The following is a 15786-nucleotide window of genomic DNA, read 5'->3' on the forward strand; positions in this document are numbered from 1 at the left end:
TTAATATGCTTTAATGGATTTATGATTGTGCAGTGATTTTGGCTGTAATGTTAACTGTATTTTTTAAACAAAAATTAAGTTCAGTTTGAGGCAGGTTCCTGATACCTGGTTAAAGGATAGCCCAACAACTAAGAGTGGAACTTTCATCCTAGAGAGAACCTAGATTTCTCCCTCCTCCCTCCCCCCAGTGACCACAAATTCCTGAAAGGTTTTCTGCAGAGAAAACACAGTAATTTGAACAGGGACCATATTGACTGGTAGCTTGCAGTACTGCAGCACATTGTACTGATATTCCCATAGCTATATATAACTATTTAAAAAACTTAACTCATCATAAAATTGTTTTGCCTTTGAAATCCTCTTTCCCTTTAAGAGCTTTGGAACTTGTGATTACATAAATCTACTGTGTATTTCATTTAATTGTACTTATAATTTTGTACGTATTCTGGAATTCTAAACTTAATGATCCTATTAAAGCAGGATACTTTTCCCTAACAAGGCAGGTGGAGGAGTGGGGATTTGCCTGCTTAGCTAATAATTTTCCTTGTTCTTGGCAGTCCTATCGTCTGCAGATGACCATAGAAAACATGAATCACTCACGATTTATCCCACACAAGGACTACACAGCTAACCGCCTAGTCAGTGGAGTATTGCAACTGGCCAGTAACACTTCCCTTGTGATAGACGAGACCCTGCTTGAGCAAGGACAGCTGGACACAACAGGTAGGCAATGCTTTGTTTTCCTGTCCTCCCTGTAAGACTTTGCCCTAATACATTATAGTGGACTGAATTAGTACATTTCAAGACACAGTGATGTTATGTGCCAATAGTTAAACCTTTTATGTGCCAATAGTTAAACCTTTTAATACATTTTAAGCTATGTGGGGAAAAACCACTTTGTCCATCCTACAGTGGGTATTCACCCACGAAAGCTCATGCGCCAGTACGTCTGTTAGTCTGTAAGGTGCCACAGGACTCTTTGCTGCTTTTACAGATCCAGACTAACACAGCTACCCCTCTGATACTTGACACTTTGTCCATGGATATCACAACTGATTCACGTCCCAGACTAGCTTGCTGTCAGTCTGTGGCCTTGTTATGTGGAGTTGCGTGCCTGATCACTGTTCAACAAGGCAGTTGTATTTTATTTCTCTTATTACTGCTTTATTGTCAGGAAGCATCTGGATATTTTGTTTTAGTTAAAATATTAAATTTAAAATATGCTAGGTTTCAGGTGAAAACTGGTAGCTCTAGATAGAGCTCCTAGAGAGAGTGAGAAGAGGTAGGTAATTAGGAATCTTTTCACCTGTAGGTGAGCAGTTAAAATCTGGGAGAGGGTGCAAATGACCATTGTGAAATGAGCTGGTACTGCTCAGTCTGATTTCTTAGTTCATCGGTACTTGCATTGCAAAGAACACCTGGACAACTGACTTCTTTGGCTCTCTCAATAGAAAAGGCCAGAAATTAAATGAAGCTGTAGCCTGAGGCTATGGTCCTGCCCCGAAGAAGTGGCCTTTTCAGGTCTTGGGTTAGTCACAAGTGGGGCGGCGTGGGGAACCTTACGTTTCTGCCCTTTGTATAGCACCTTTCCTATAGAAAACAGAACAACCCCTGGCTGCATAGCTGACACCTTTGAGCACTGAAGTCACTTAAGGTTGTTTTTTTTTCTTTTCTTTTTTTTTTCCATTTGAAAAGTGAATGCTGTGTGGGAACAAGTAGTTTTCATTTGTGTATTATGGATTTCCAAAATTCATCTTGTAAACCGTGACTTGTTCTGTGTATCAAAGAAATGTAGGACTGGAAGGGACCTTAAAAGTCATTTAGTCCAGTCCCCTGCACTGAGGCAGGACTAAGTATTATCTAGACCATCCTGACAGGTATTTGTCTAACCCAGTGGTCCCCAACCTTTTTGTGGCCAGTAGCACATTCATGTTTTCAGAAGAGTGTGGCGGGAGCCAACAATTTTTCAAGGCTTATTTTGTATTTGTACATCATATTTAATAATCTTCCCACTCTGGGTTGAAATAATACGTACGTTGTCTCTTATTTGAACCACTCATTTTGGAGCAAAATGTTAAAAAAAAATAAAAATAATAAATTGCAAAGGACAAGAAAACAGCAGTATCAGTGCAGGAAGAATGAACAGAATCAGTGCAGCGGAGCAAGCAGGTGCCTGTGTCAGCACATGCTACAGGGCAGCATTCGGTCCATTCTGCAAAGGCGGAATGTTTTTTGGGGGTTTTTTGGTGGCAGTTCTGGGCAGTGCAGCGAGAAGCCTGAGAGAAGCTGCGCAGCCTGCAACCCCGAAGTACTCTGTCTCCAGCAGGCAGGGGGCCCTGGCATCTCTCCCCTGCTGGGCACTAGGCGGGCCCTGCACCTGCCGGGGACACACAACACTGGCGCCTTCAGCCCTGGAGTTCTCTGTGCCTGGCAGGCGCAGGGCTGCAGCTTCTCTGCAGCGTTGGAGTTCTCTGTGTCCAGCCAGCGCGGGTCCGTGGCTTCTCTGCAGCCTCTGACTTCTCTGTGCCCAGCCGGCGCGGGTCCGCGGCTTCTCTGCAGCCTCTGACTTCTCTGTGCCCAGCCGGCGCGGGTCCGCGGCTTCTCTTCTTGAAGCCAGAGAGAAGCCGCGGCCCCGCGCCTGCCGGGTACAGAGAGCACTGGCGCCCGCAGCCCTGGAGTTCTGTCCCTGCCAGGCGTGGGGCCGTGGCTTCTTTCCCCTGCTGAGCACCAGGTGGGCGCACATAAATGCTCCGGCGGGTGCCCGCGGGCACCATGTTGGGGACCACTGGTCTAATCTGTCCTTAAAATCCTCCAATGATGGAGATTCCACAGGCAATTTGTTCCAGTGCTTAATTACCTTGACAGGAAGTTTTTCCTAATCTCTAATTTAAATCTCCCTTGATGCAATTTAAGACCATTACTACTTGTCCTGTCCTCAGTGACTAAGGAGAAAAACTTATAAAGAGGCTGATAACAGCCTTTTATGTATTTGAAGACTGTGATCATGTCCCCCTTCAGTCTTCTCTTCTTCAGACTAAACGAACCCAATTTTTTCTTCACAGATCATATTTTCTAGACCTTTAAATCCTTTTTGTTGCTCTCCTCTGGACTTTCTCCAATTTGTCCACATCTTTCCTGAAGTGTGGTGCCCAGAGCTGGACACAATATTCCAGTTGAGGCTGAGTAGAGTGGAAGAACTATTTCTTGTGTCTTGCTTACAACACTCCTTTGTATAAAGCAATGAATCATAACCTAGACTGAGAGGGAAGACTTAAGGTGAGCTTTGAAGAAAAGTAATTTGATAGCGGGGAGTGAGGCAGGGGAATAAGGGTTCAGGTAGCTGGGACATACACTTGGGGTGCTTATTCACTTTTCTCCCCCCTCCATCTTCCAGGTTCAGGTAGGGGACATCAGGTTGGAACACAAGGTCAGATAAGTGAAGCGAGCAGAAGCTATGTGTCTACAAATCCAAGGGGGCCAATTTTGAATTGAAACACAGATGAATAGGAAGCCAGTGAAGGTGATTAAAATAAAAGAAGCATCCTAATCAGCCTTGTATAACAAGGGTACCTTGTCCCTCCTGGAGCTTGTGACATCAAAAACAGTCCTGATGCATGATCTTAAGTTCCACTGTTAAGAGATGCTCTAGTGAGTCCATACCTATTGTAGACCTCTTTTCATCTTCTTTACAAGTATTAACAGTGGAATAACCAGGAACCTTAAGTGTTAATTTGTATATTTCTGAACAGTTGAGACCAAAGGCCAGACACAATGTAGACAATTTTAAAACTGTACAGAAGTTGCCAGTTTTAGATTTCAAGTTGATACTGTGTTGCTGTAATTAACTAAGGAATTGAGAGGGGAAGGAGTCCCAAAAGAAGGAAATTATACACAGCTTGCCAGCCTTTTTAAAGAGTTGTTAATGACTGTCTGCTGGGCTGAAAGATACAAAGCATTTGGCACAGGTGGTGTTCAGGAGAAATCTGATTTTTATCAGCTAGATTTCACTATTTCAACAAACTATCTTTAAACTAGAAGTTTCAATTCCATTTTTTTTACTTAGTCTTTTCTGGTGGTGTGGGGTTTTTTTTTTGTTTGGTTTTTTTTGTTTGTTTTTTGGAAGGAACTTGCTGTAATTTTTTAAATAAATGGGTTTGTTTGATTTTAATGACTCTAGCAGAAGTCTGGAATAACTAAAGATTTTAGTCAGTTCCTCTCTCCCATTTAATCTTTCTGCTGTTCCTCATTTTAGTTGGCCAGCCTAATACACCTTTTACACAATGAGGCGTTCTTCTCTGCTTGGATTCCAAAAGTGATTTGTTCCCTTATCCCCAAATGTAAAGTGTCAGTGTATTGCCATTTTAAAAGTAATGTACAAACAGACAGAGGGGAGTGCTGTAGAGAATCTGTCAAAAGCTGGTTTGTTTTTTAATTTAAATGCGTAGTCCTGGTTTGACAGCCCTGCAGAGTGAAGTTGTACTTAGAATTGGAGCAACAGGGTCAGCTACAGTGGAAGCTATCCCACATCGACAAATGGGCCGAGTACAAAAGAGTATTCCACTTTAGGGTGAGAGAATAGTTCATGCCTGGTGAGTTGTGGTAGTGTGTTTTATGATGTGATATCAGTTCTCTAGGATCTGGTCCAAAATCACCAGTTATTTCATGTAAGCCCTTGGATCTGTGTTTTCACACTGAACTACTCCTCATGGTATCTGAAGATCTTTACTATTCTGGTCACTATAGACCTTCAGGTGTAGAATTAACCATCGACAGAGTAAAAAGGCTCTTAAAGCTCATCACCAATCCCCTAACCTATGTGGTCTTCCAGAACTTCCCAAGAGACAATAACACCATCATGCTAGGCTTCTCTAATTGACTTTTTCATTTTAGAGAGTGGTTTGTAATAATAGATTAACATTGTTTCCCATTTCATTTGGCAAAACATGGATTATTCTGTGGTTCTTAATGCAGTTTAAAAGTAACATGATGACTTAGTTTGAGCAGCAGCAATATCAGAGATGCCTACTTACTTATAGCTTACTGCAGTTATACAGCCAGTTGTGGAGAACAAATTGTGGTTTATGAATGACATGAAAAGGTCTGTTAAATTCACTCACCAGCTCAGCTGTTTAGGGCCAGTGCAAGTGCACTATGATGCACATGATCAGCCTTTGGATCCCGAAGCTTGCTGGGTTTCCTTGATGCTATGAAATGTCACTCCAGCAAACACTGCAACCTCCTTCCATGCTAAAAGCTTCTTCTGTCTGGCTAATACCATATTCATGAATGTTAGAAAGGAACTTATTCCATCTAAACCTGCTGGAGAGAGTAGCCTCAGCATATGGCCTTTTGAAGCTAGGAAAAATGGGTGTCTCTCAGCCAGTTCAATTATTTCTGTATATTAAAAGTCCAGTATCTCACGTCTCCTTGGCTAGAAACTGGAGCTTTATGCTTTTGCCAGTGGTGCTGGAAAAGCACTCCTGGTCTTGCATGATCCTGCGATATGACTTGAAAGATTTGTGTGTGTGTGGTTTATTTGGGGGGTGGGGGAACAGGTTGGTACAGAAAAGGTATGGTTCTGAGGCTTGTATATTTAAACTCCAGGGCCCTGATCCTGCACCCTTCAAGTCAATCCATTGGAGAGCTGAGCCAGCAGTGTTTATGGTCTCTAGACTTTATAGCCATAAGGATACCAAAAAGTCAGAACTTGAAAGCACATTTCTAAAATATACAGAATGCACGCTGGTGCGGTTTGGAATAAAGCGTTAGCCATATTCATTTGGGATGGCCTGAATTACTCACTTGAGTAAGGTACCCATTCCAATCTCATGCTTAACTCTTTCTGATAACCACAGCCTTATTCCCTCTAGCAAATTTTGCATAAATATTTTTACATGTTTATAATCTGACCTTTCCCATAAACTACACTAATATTAGGGCAGGTCATCTTTATACCTGAAATCCTTCAAAGGCGCTGATTTTGTTTAGCATCTCAGGTTATTTTAGTAACTAAGCTGTTTCCACTGTGACCAAGTAATAGTTTCTGCTAACTGCTAATTAAAACCTGAATGAAAAATCTATTTCAACTCTGGCGATTGTTTACATCCAGCTGTCAGCATCTGTTTTCTTGCTTTTCTAGGTGTACATAATGTGACAGCACTGGGTAACCTGATAACTTGGCAGAAGGTGGATTATGACTTCAGTTACCACCAGATGGAATTCCCGTGCAATATTAATGTACTTATCACTTCAGAAGGCAGATCACTCCTACCGGTATGGCAAGGTCTTCTTGAATTGGGGGATAATTACAGTTGATAGCTGCTTAATGAAAACCGAGCATGCCATTTCCAGAAATGAGTGATGTCCGGGAAATGATCTTGTTGCCCTGAGCTGCATAGACAAACTGCTGGGGACATGGGTTAGTGTTCCAGCTAGTGCATCTAGAAAACCTGTATTTAGTGACACTGGCCTGCAAAAAAAAAATTCAGTGAAAGGAAAAACTGACATTTCTCTCTCTCTCTGTGGCTGCATGCTGTAGAAATGATAGCAAGAGGATGAAAAATGATTAGAGTATATCGGTATTTCTGGTAATGGAAAAAGATTGTAGATGCAGATTTATTATAAAGCAATCTCATTCCAGTGCAATAACTATCCTTTCCTGGCTATGGTGGAGAGAGATCCCTCTCACATTCATACTGAAAAGAATATGACTTTGGCTTATATTTATGTATGATGGATTATGTAGATGTCTCCAGCTGTTTGAACAACTAATCATACTGTGTACTACTTGTCTTCACCCTCTATGTACTGAGCCTTTGCTCTCTTGGCTGTTTTAAAATTGTGAAATTGATTCCTGTTCAAAGCAAAAGTGCTCCCTTCCAAAGAAGATTAAAACAGCAGTAGTGAGATTTCAGACGGGGGGTTCTTCAGGAAAGAGATTTTTCATTTCTTATTAAATTATTAAACTGATTTTATGCCGTCTTCATCAATAACATTGGGTGACACTGACGTCCACCATTGTAGTGGAATCATAAGTGTGTCTGACGGGAATAGAACAGCTGTGAATGGGGAAAGGGATGATGTGCAACCCTTCTTGTTTCTCAGTCAGATTGCCAGGTCCACTTACAGCCACAGATAATTCCCCCAAACATGGAGGAGTACATGAACAGCCTTCTCACAGCAGTGCTGCCATCCATGCTGAACAAATTCCGCATCTACTTAAGCTTGCTGAGGCTGTTGGATTACAGCATATCTGATGAAGTGACCAAGGTATGGAAGGCTTCTCTTATACTAACACATGATATCAACTTGTCCCTCCACGAGGGAGAAGTAATTGTGTAGCAGTTGGAACAGCTGAAGTACTACTTTCCTATCAGTAATTGTACTTAACTCCATGTGGTATTGGACTCCTTTGCAAAGGACAGGGGCTGCATTTTCTTTTGGGTGTACTTCTATCCCTAAGAAGGGTTGCTGATGCTCAGAGCACTTCAGCAAAAGGCACAAAACTCTGACTTATAAAATTGGTAATTGTAAAGCTTTACCTGCTTTGAAAGGTCAGAGACTTGATGCTAAAGCAGGGGGCTCTCGACCTTTTCCTTTAAGGCCCCCCCCCCACATGCTTTAAAAACTCCACAGCCCACCAGTGCCACAACAACTGTTCTTCTGCATATAAAAAACAGGACCGGCCTTAGGGGGTAGCAAGCAGGGCAATTGCCCAGGGCCCCACAAAGCTAAATTGCCCAGGCTTTGGCTTGAGCTCAGGGTGGTGAGGTTCAGGGCACCCGAGAGTCTAACAGATTTGCTTGGCAGACCCCCTGAAATCTGCTCATGGCACCCCAGGGGGCCCTAACCCTCTGATTGAGAACTGCTGTTCTAAGGCACCTTCTGAAGTACAGAGAGCAACCATTTTACTGCCTTTTTGGCAGAAGTAGCTCTGTAGCTTCCCCAGCAAGCAAGGCTGAACCTAGCCTCCCTACCTGGAGTTATCCAAGTCTTGCCAGAATTTTAGAATCTCAGGAAAATAGGATTCTTCTTCATGTAGCCCTAGTGCTATAACTCCTCTATTACAATATGTTGTGTTCACTGCAAGAAGCTAAATCCCAACTACCCACCAATGTATTGTCTTAATTCAGGCAGTAGAGGAAGATTTTGTAGAAATGCGTAAGAATGACCCTGAGAGCATAACAGCTGATGACCTTCACAGAACTCTGCTTGTAGCAAGGTGAGTAGCCTTATAACTAGTGAATCTGCTTTTTCATTAGTGATAGTTGCATGTAATCGCCTCCCAATGACACTTGTATAATTGGTTGCCTGCCTCTCTTCAAATAATTGCAATATGTGGGAGTGTTAAAGAAAATAACAGAGGCAGGAAGAGCAGGGACAAGTTACGTCCATTCCCATAGATGGAATGGTCCCTTATACAGCCAGAACTATTCTATAGCTACTGAACAGTGAGGCAGACTCTTCCTCCCTACTCCCATGTCAAGGACTTCTGCTTACTTCCCAGTTAGGCTTTGCCACCTTTGAGTGCCCCAGCCTGCTTCCCAGTACCTCACTGGAAAGTTGAAATGAGAATGTGGGAGACTTTACTGCCAGTAAGAGAAATTATTAAACACCTCTTCCTATGTTTAGCTTAATAAGAGGTTCTAAAGCACTGACTGCTGGGATAAAGTGTGTGTATGGGGGGGGAGATGGGTGTTAGTTCATAACAGTTGCCGACAGCTGCTTGACAGTTCTGTAACTTCCTGTTGCAGTAGGGCCATTTCCTCTTAAGCTTTGGCATGAGACAGAAGGTATCTACATGAATTCTGCTATTTAACTTGTACTGCTTTTGTCTACCCAGGTTTCTCTCTCTCAGTGCTGGGCAGACAACACTGTCAAGAGAGCGGTGGCTAAGAGCAAAACAGCTGGAAGCATTACGTAAAGCCAGGCTCCAGCAACAGAAGTGTGTCAATGGAAATGAACTTTAATAATTCCTCCTACTATTTTGCTTACTTGTGACTATGAAAATGCGGTTTGTCCTAATCCTAAGTGGAGCCAGCACTAAGAATGGGATACTGTTTATACCACAGTTTCTTGTAGATAATTTATACCAAAAAATTATGGACACTTACCATTGAAACCTGAACCCATTTAGTTTATAGGGGGTTCAGAGAGCTAATGCTGAAACTTACTGATTTTATGAAACTTTTTGGAGCTTGTTTTGTAATTAAGAATTAATAACAACGAGCAAATTGTTTGATATTAAAAGTTTAATACTGAAATTGTGTAAACTCATTTCCTTATGTGTAAAGACAAGTCTGATCACATGTTCTAGAGCAACAGTAGGGTTGACTACTTCTCCTTACTTTACAAGATGCAGGTTGTTCCACTCACGGCCTTGGCTCTTGCACTGCAGCAGGCTTATATATTTAAATCATGTGACAAGAACAACCCACTATTTTCTACACCCAGAGGAAAAAACCCTCAGATGTTGCTTGCAAGTACCATGGTTGCTGCCTGAACTAATTCTCTGATAAATATTTGTAAAACACCCTCCAAAGGAGAGTAAGAACTTTCAGAAGATGACTACTACTGAATAATACTTCTGTATTTCAACCTTTACATAACTCACCTGACTCAAGCACATCCTGTAAAAATGGCAATGTTAAAAGCAAATGGTAGAACAGAGCAGTGAAGAGGTAGTATGCCCTTTCCATTTTCTGCTGATAAAGATAGCATTACGTTCTAATCCACCTGGAGAAGCCAGAACCCCTTGCTCCCTCTGGACTTAGTAATAAACTTCTAATTTTTGCAAAGGGCGTATCAAATGCATGACACCCAGATGGTGGTGCAAGTTACACTTTTTATTCTTGCAAAACCAATCCAGTGTTTAAAAAAATTGGCATGACTACCTCACAGATAATCTTACAAGATGGGACAGGACTTCATTTTGAAACCCTAACTGGCTAATTGGGGTCTCTTGTAGCACTCATGAGGGACAGATTAATTCAAAGGGCTGCTTTTCAATTAATCATGGTTGAGTGGTGCTTACAAGTGTAGTTAAGTGCTAAATTTCATGAAGTTGAACAAGTGTGGCTAGTGCTGACCAAGAAGTATATGCTACATCATCCATTTGCCTTTGGGAATACAAAGAATGAAACATACCTTAACTGCAGTGCTACTGCTAATGTATATAAAGAATAACTTTATACCTAATCTATAACTCTTGAGTTTAACCATGAAGCTTCCAAACCATGAGATGAAGGGATTGGAGGTCTGGATGAAGGAGGCAATCATGGTCCTGTGTGATCAGAGCTGGGTAAAGTGGCAGTGCTAGCAGGGTGTCCACAGACCTCTCCAGAAGCATGGAGTACCAATGTTGTGATCATGCTGGCCCCAGAGTGGCCACAACATCTGCTCTGTCTCTGCAGCTCTTGAGCAGCACCTTGTAGACGAGTGGGACTAGCGGGAAGGCCTAGATGAGGTAGTTCCCCCCAAGGTAGCTGGAAAGTGTCCAAGAGCCTGGACTTCCTGTTGGTGAATAGGTCCACCTAGGGAAAGCCCCATCTTTGTCTGGACATCTTACATTCCATCTTCCAGACTGACCACTCATGGTTGAGAAATGACCTGCTGAGACAGTCTGCCATCTCATTCTGCAGGCCTGGGAGATAGGATGCCTCCAGGTGAATAGAGTGGGTTATATAGAGATCCCAAACCTGGAGAGCTTCCTGAGAGAGTGGAGGAGCAGGCTCAACCCTGTTTATGTAAAACATGGCAGTGGTATTGTTGGGCAACACCACCATGCAGTGACCTTGAAGTCTGTCCTTGAAGGTCTGACAGACGAGTCTCACTGCTCTGAGCTCCTTTATATTGCTGTGGAGCAGGATCTCTGACTACAACCACCTGCCCTGCATCTGTAGATCTCCTAGGTGAGCCCCTCAACCCATGTCTGATGCATCCATCACCAAGGTCATGGACAGCTGAGGAGCACTGAATGGGACTCCCTCGCAGTCCAGCCACCAGTGTAGAGTGTCTAGGACTCATCCCAGCACTGTTACTACTAAGTCCAAACAGTGTCCACCTGGGTGATAAACTAAGGCGAGCCAAGCCTGGAATGGCCTATGTCTCACGCTGGCATGTCTGACCACATAGGTGCATGCGGCCATGTCTCTAAGGAGACTCAGGCATACCCATGGAATTGTGCTGGGGTATTGCTTTAGAGTCTGAGTCCTGGTAGTATGGCTCTCACCTGAACAGAGTCTAGCGCTACCCCCATTGAATTCTGTTCTTTGGGTTGGTGACAGTGTCAACTTGTCCATGTAGAGCAGGAGAAGGTATTTGTGACTAAATGGACTTGAGACTCGATCTGCTCCCTAGAACACCCCCGTAACAGCCAATCATCAAGGTAGGAATACACCTGTACCTGCCTTTTGCAGCAAGAGGCCAAGACCACCGACATGCACTTGATCAACATTCAGGGGGCTGTCGAGAAACCAAATGGGAGCACCGTGAACTAGTAGTGCCTGTGATTGACCACCTCAGGAAACATCTGTGGGCTGGAAAAATGGCTATGTGGAAGTACATATCTTTCATGTCAAGAGTGGTGTACCAGTTCCCCAGATCCAGGGAAGGAATGATCAAAGGGAGACCATGGGGAACTTCAACTTTACCATAAACTGGTTGAGTCCTCACAGGTCTAAGATGGATCTGCACCCTCCTTTTGCTAGGGGGATTAGGAAGTAACAGGAGTAGAACCCCTTAGCTCCTGAGGAGCACCCTCCACTGCCCCTAAGATGAGGAGCAATTGCACCTCCTATTCAAGGAGTTGCTCATGAGAAGGGTTCCCTGAAGGGCATGGGGCGGTGGGGAAGAATTTAAGAGAATATCCCACTTCTACCATGCAAAGGACCCAACGGTCCAATGTTATAAGCAACCACGCACAGTACAAGTGGGATAAGGCAGTTCAGAAAATGGAGAGTGCTCTGGTGTGGAGTGTGGCATGCCGTCCTCGGGCATCCCCTCAAAACCCTTGTTTGGATCCTAACTGTGGCTTAGTTGGGCCCTGGCTTGATGACTGGTTAGACAGCCTATGCCAGGGATCAGCAATCTTTGGCATGCGGCTCGCCAGGGTAAGCAACGTGGCGGGCCAGGCCAGTTTGTTTACCTGCCGCATCCCCAGGTTCAGCTGATTGCGGCGCCCACTGGCCGCTGTTTGCCACTGCAGGCCAGTGGGGGCTTCAGGATGTGCTGGCTGCCGCTTCCCAACGCCCCCATTGGCCGAATCTGCGGACGTGGCAAGTAAACAAACTGGCCCAGCCCGCCACGGTGCTTACGCTGACAGGCCATGTACCAAAGGTTGCCGATCCCTGGCCTACGCCTATGGTTCCCACCTTGGGCAGGGTTGATATTGCCTCTGCTGGGGTTGAGGCTTGAAAGGTTTTCTCTGGATGGCAGGCATGTGCATCCCCAGAGACTTCAGTGTTGTCCTTGAATCTTTGAGGCTATGGAGCCTCGAGTCTGTCAGGTCTGAAAACAGCCCAGTGCCCTCAAAGGGAAGATCCTGCAGGGGCTGTTGGACCTCTGGGGGAAGACCCGGAGCCAGGAGGTTCTCCTCATGACCATTCCTGAGGTGATGGTTCATGCTGCCAAGTCAGCCGCGTCAAGGGAGGCCTGAAGTGATGTCCTGGCCACCGCCTTCCCCTCCTTGACCAGAGCTGAGAACTCCGCTCTTGCCTCCACAGGGAACACCTCTTTATAGTTGGATGTAGCATCCCAAGAGTTAGTCATACCTGCTGAGGATAGCTTGCTGGTTGGCTATCCTCAGCTGTAGGCCCCCAGCAGCATAAACTTGCCTGCCAAAGAGGTCCATATGTTTGGCCTCCTTAGCCTTGGGAGCTGGCACTTATTGCCCCTGGCACTCTTTCATTCACGGCCAAGACCACCAGGGAGCAGGGATATGGGTGAGAATAAAAACTCATATCCCTTGGAGGGGACAAAGTACTTTCTTCCACGCCCCTGGTGGTGGGCGGAATGGAGTCTGCCACTGGGTGGTCTTGTTGTTCTGGATAATTTTAATTATTGGCAGTGCCAGTCTGGAAGGACCCTCCAGAGCAAGGTTGTCCACCATTGGATCCTCCGATTCAGTTACCTCCTCCACCTGTAGACCCATATTACAGGCAATATGTTGGAATAGGTCTTGGTGAGCCCTGTGGTCAATGGGCAGAGGACCTGAGGCTGACGCTCCTGCCACTGCTTCATCAGGTGAGGATGATGAGGCAATCAGGGGTACAGGGTCCTCATAGCCCTCAAGCTGCCCTGGTTGTTCCTGGACTGTGCTAGTCTTCCCGCCTGGTCAGGAATGTCCTGGGCTACAGGTGGCACTGGAGCCACATCCCCGACTGCGCTGCAGTTTGAGGGGGCAGCCTGGCGAGAGTTGCTTCCGTCACCGGAGGGGCAGGGGTGACATCCTGAGGCCACCGACCTGGAAGCCCTCGACAGGGTACCCTGGGCCTGGTGGTAAACCCAGGGGGCGGCCATTGCGGTTGCCAGGCCGTTTGGATGTGTCTCTGGCACTTCCCAGACCTATGCCTACTGCGCCTTGAATAAAACGACTTGGCCTCAGAGTCCGAGGGCAACAACCAAGGCAGTGCTGGCGGTCGGTGTTGTGAAGAAGAGGTTGGGGATCGGTGTCACAACCAAAGTCGAGGATCAGTAGTGGCTGTCCCTTGATCGAGACCAGTGCTGCACATATGGGGCCAGGGAATGGCTGCTGGGGATTTTCCGGTGCTCCGGGTCTCTCCTGTCAGAGTCCTTCCTCAGCATAGAGTCGTGGACCGAGGCTGGGGTACTCCACACCATGAACTCGGGCCCAGGGCTGGGCAGTCCACTGCTGCGGGACGGAGTGCGACTTCCATCAATAGTTGTTTTAAATGAAGTCCCGCTCCTCCTTGGTTCTAGGCTTGAAAGCCTTGCAAATCTTACAATGCTCCGACTGATGCACCTAAGACAGCAGTCGTGAGGGTCACTATTGGGTATAGGCTTCCGGCAAACACCTCAACACTTAAACCCCTGGGCTTGCAGCATGCCCCGCAGCCCAAGGTGGGTGACTGGATACAATCGATCCCGGTTCCCAATCACTACTACTAACAACAAACTAAAACTACAAAGAACTAGACTCTAGGCTAAGGGAGCACTTGCAAGCAAGTGAACGCAGTTCCAACGCTGCCACGGACAGTAAGAAGGAACTGAAGGGGGGTCGGGTCCATGGTGCTCAATATGACCCTGCGAAGGCACCACTCCAGGGGGCTCCCTAGCCAACTCAACGGGAACTGCTAAGGGAAAAGTTTCCAACGACCGTGCACGCAGCGTGCGCACACTTGATTGGAATCTATTTGAACAAGCACTCGAAGAACTACACTTCTCAGGAAAGAGACCACCAGACTTCATTGCAACCTCCCATAAAGAGGTAAATACTGCCCATTCTATCTGCATTACCCTGAACACAAACTTTCACTAACTGCATGTTTTCTAGGTAGTTTGACTCCAGCCTCCTCACCCCCGTTACTTTTGTTGTTGATCTAATTTAAATTGAATCTTCAGTGACAGACATCTTTCCTTACAAAGGATTATGCTGTGGTTCAGTTGCTGAAGGCAGGCGATCAAAGCACATCCAATCTAAGCAGAGCTGGTTATCCTTAGGACAAACGAGTTTCAATTGCAGCCCTTTTAATTCAAGCTGATCCATGGAGCTTGCACAGCAATGGTGTAACCTACATTCAATTAAAGTTCGGGTTGTACAGTAAAGGTAAGTATTGAACAGACAGGTTGACAGCATGCAGCTATTCAAGAATGACAACAATTTACATAGCTCTAATATGCAGCAAGTATAAGGGTAGGTCTATACTTACCTGCCGGGTCGACGCGTAGCGTTCGACTTCTCGGAGTTCGAACTATCGCGTCTAATCTAGACATGATAGTTCGAACTCCGAACGCGCTCCCGTCGACTCCGGAACTCCACCACCGCAAACGGCGGTGGCGGAGTCGACGGGGGAGCCGCGGACTTCGATCCCGCGGCGTCTGGACGGGTGAGTAACTCGAACTAAGGTAGTTCGACTTCAGCTACGCTATTCGTGTAGCTGAAGTCGCGTACCTTAGTTCGACCCCCCCCACCCTAGTGTAGACCAGGCCTAAGAGAGGCTAAGCTCTCTTACTGTGTATCCACAGAGATATGTAGCAATACACCCTCTGTAAGCAAGAGCTTTTCAGGAGAAGCAACTGTAACAATGCAGAATTTACTCAAGCCACCTCTTGAGAAGGAGAAATGCTACTTAGCACATTTACTCTCCATGTTTCTAAAACCATGTACATCTCGTGCAGCAAGTTTAACAAAAGGTCCTTTTTCCTCTTAAGGGAAATGATACTTCTCCCCAACATTTTCTTTATGACTGCTATGTCACAATCTTTGATGGCTGTATTTTCAGTTTCAATTTAGCTATTATTTCTAAGAAATTTGCTATTGTAGAAATACTATTCTCAATTATTCTGGACACATTGTTCTTGGAATACTGTCTGCAGCTGCACTTACCCTTTTTATGTTTTAGTCCTGTTTAACAACATTAAGCCTAACGTTCTATTTCTGAGAGAAAAACATTCCTTCTAAGCTAGCTGAGAAATAAGTTGTTCTGATGATGCTTTTGCCAGTCTAACTAAAGACATTTTAGATAGCAAAAGTTCTGAACAAACCTTGTTGAGTCAAGGGGGGATGGGGACTAGCTAGACAGGGAGCCTTCATCTGTTTTCCTGACA

The 15786-nt window shown here is 45.2% G+C and overlaps 1 protein-coding gene across 1 annotated transcript in view; it reads left to right on the top strand.

Annotated features, from left to right (window-relative positions):
• LOC123373930 (minichromosome maintenance complex binding protein) overlaps positions 1-9263 on the top strand; it is a 38580-nt gene extending 29317 nt beyond the window's left edge. Inside the window, exons 12-16 of the mRNA XM_045023220.1 lie at positions 558-723; positions 6140-6273; positions 7105-7269; positions 8133-8221; positions 8843-9263. Coding sequence (XP_044879155.1) covers positions 558-723; positions 6140-6273; positions 7105-7269; positions 8133-8221; positions 8843-8969 — 681 coding nt within the window. The 3' untranslated portion in view covers positions 8970-9263. The remainder of the gene's footprint in view (positions 1-557; positions 724-6139; positions 6274-7104; positions 7270-8132; positions 8222-8842) is intronic.
• Positions 9264-15786: the final 6523 nt, after the last annotated feature.

Source organism: Mauremys mutica, chromosome 7 (genome assembly GCF_020497125.1).
Source record: "Mauremys mutica isolate MM-2020 ecotype Southern chromosome 7, ASM2049712v1, whole genome shotgun sequence".
Taxonomy (NCBI): Eukaryota; Metazoa; Chordata; order Testudines; family Geoemydidae; genus Mauremys; species Mauremys mutica.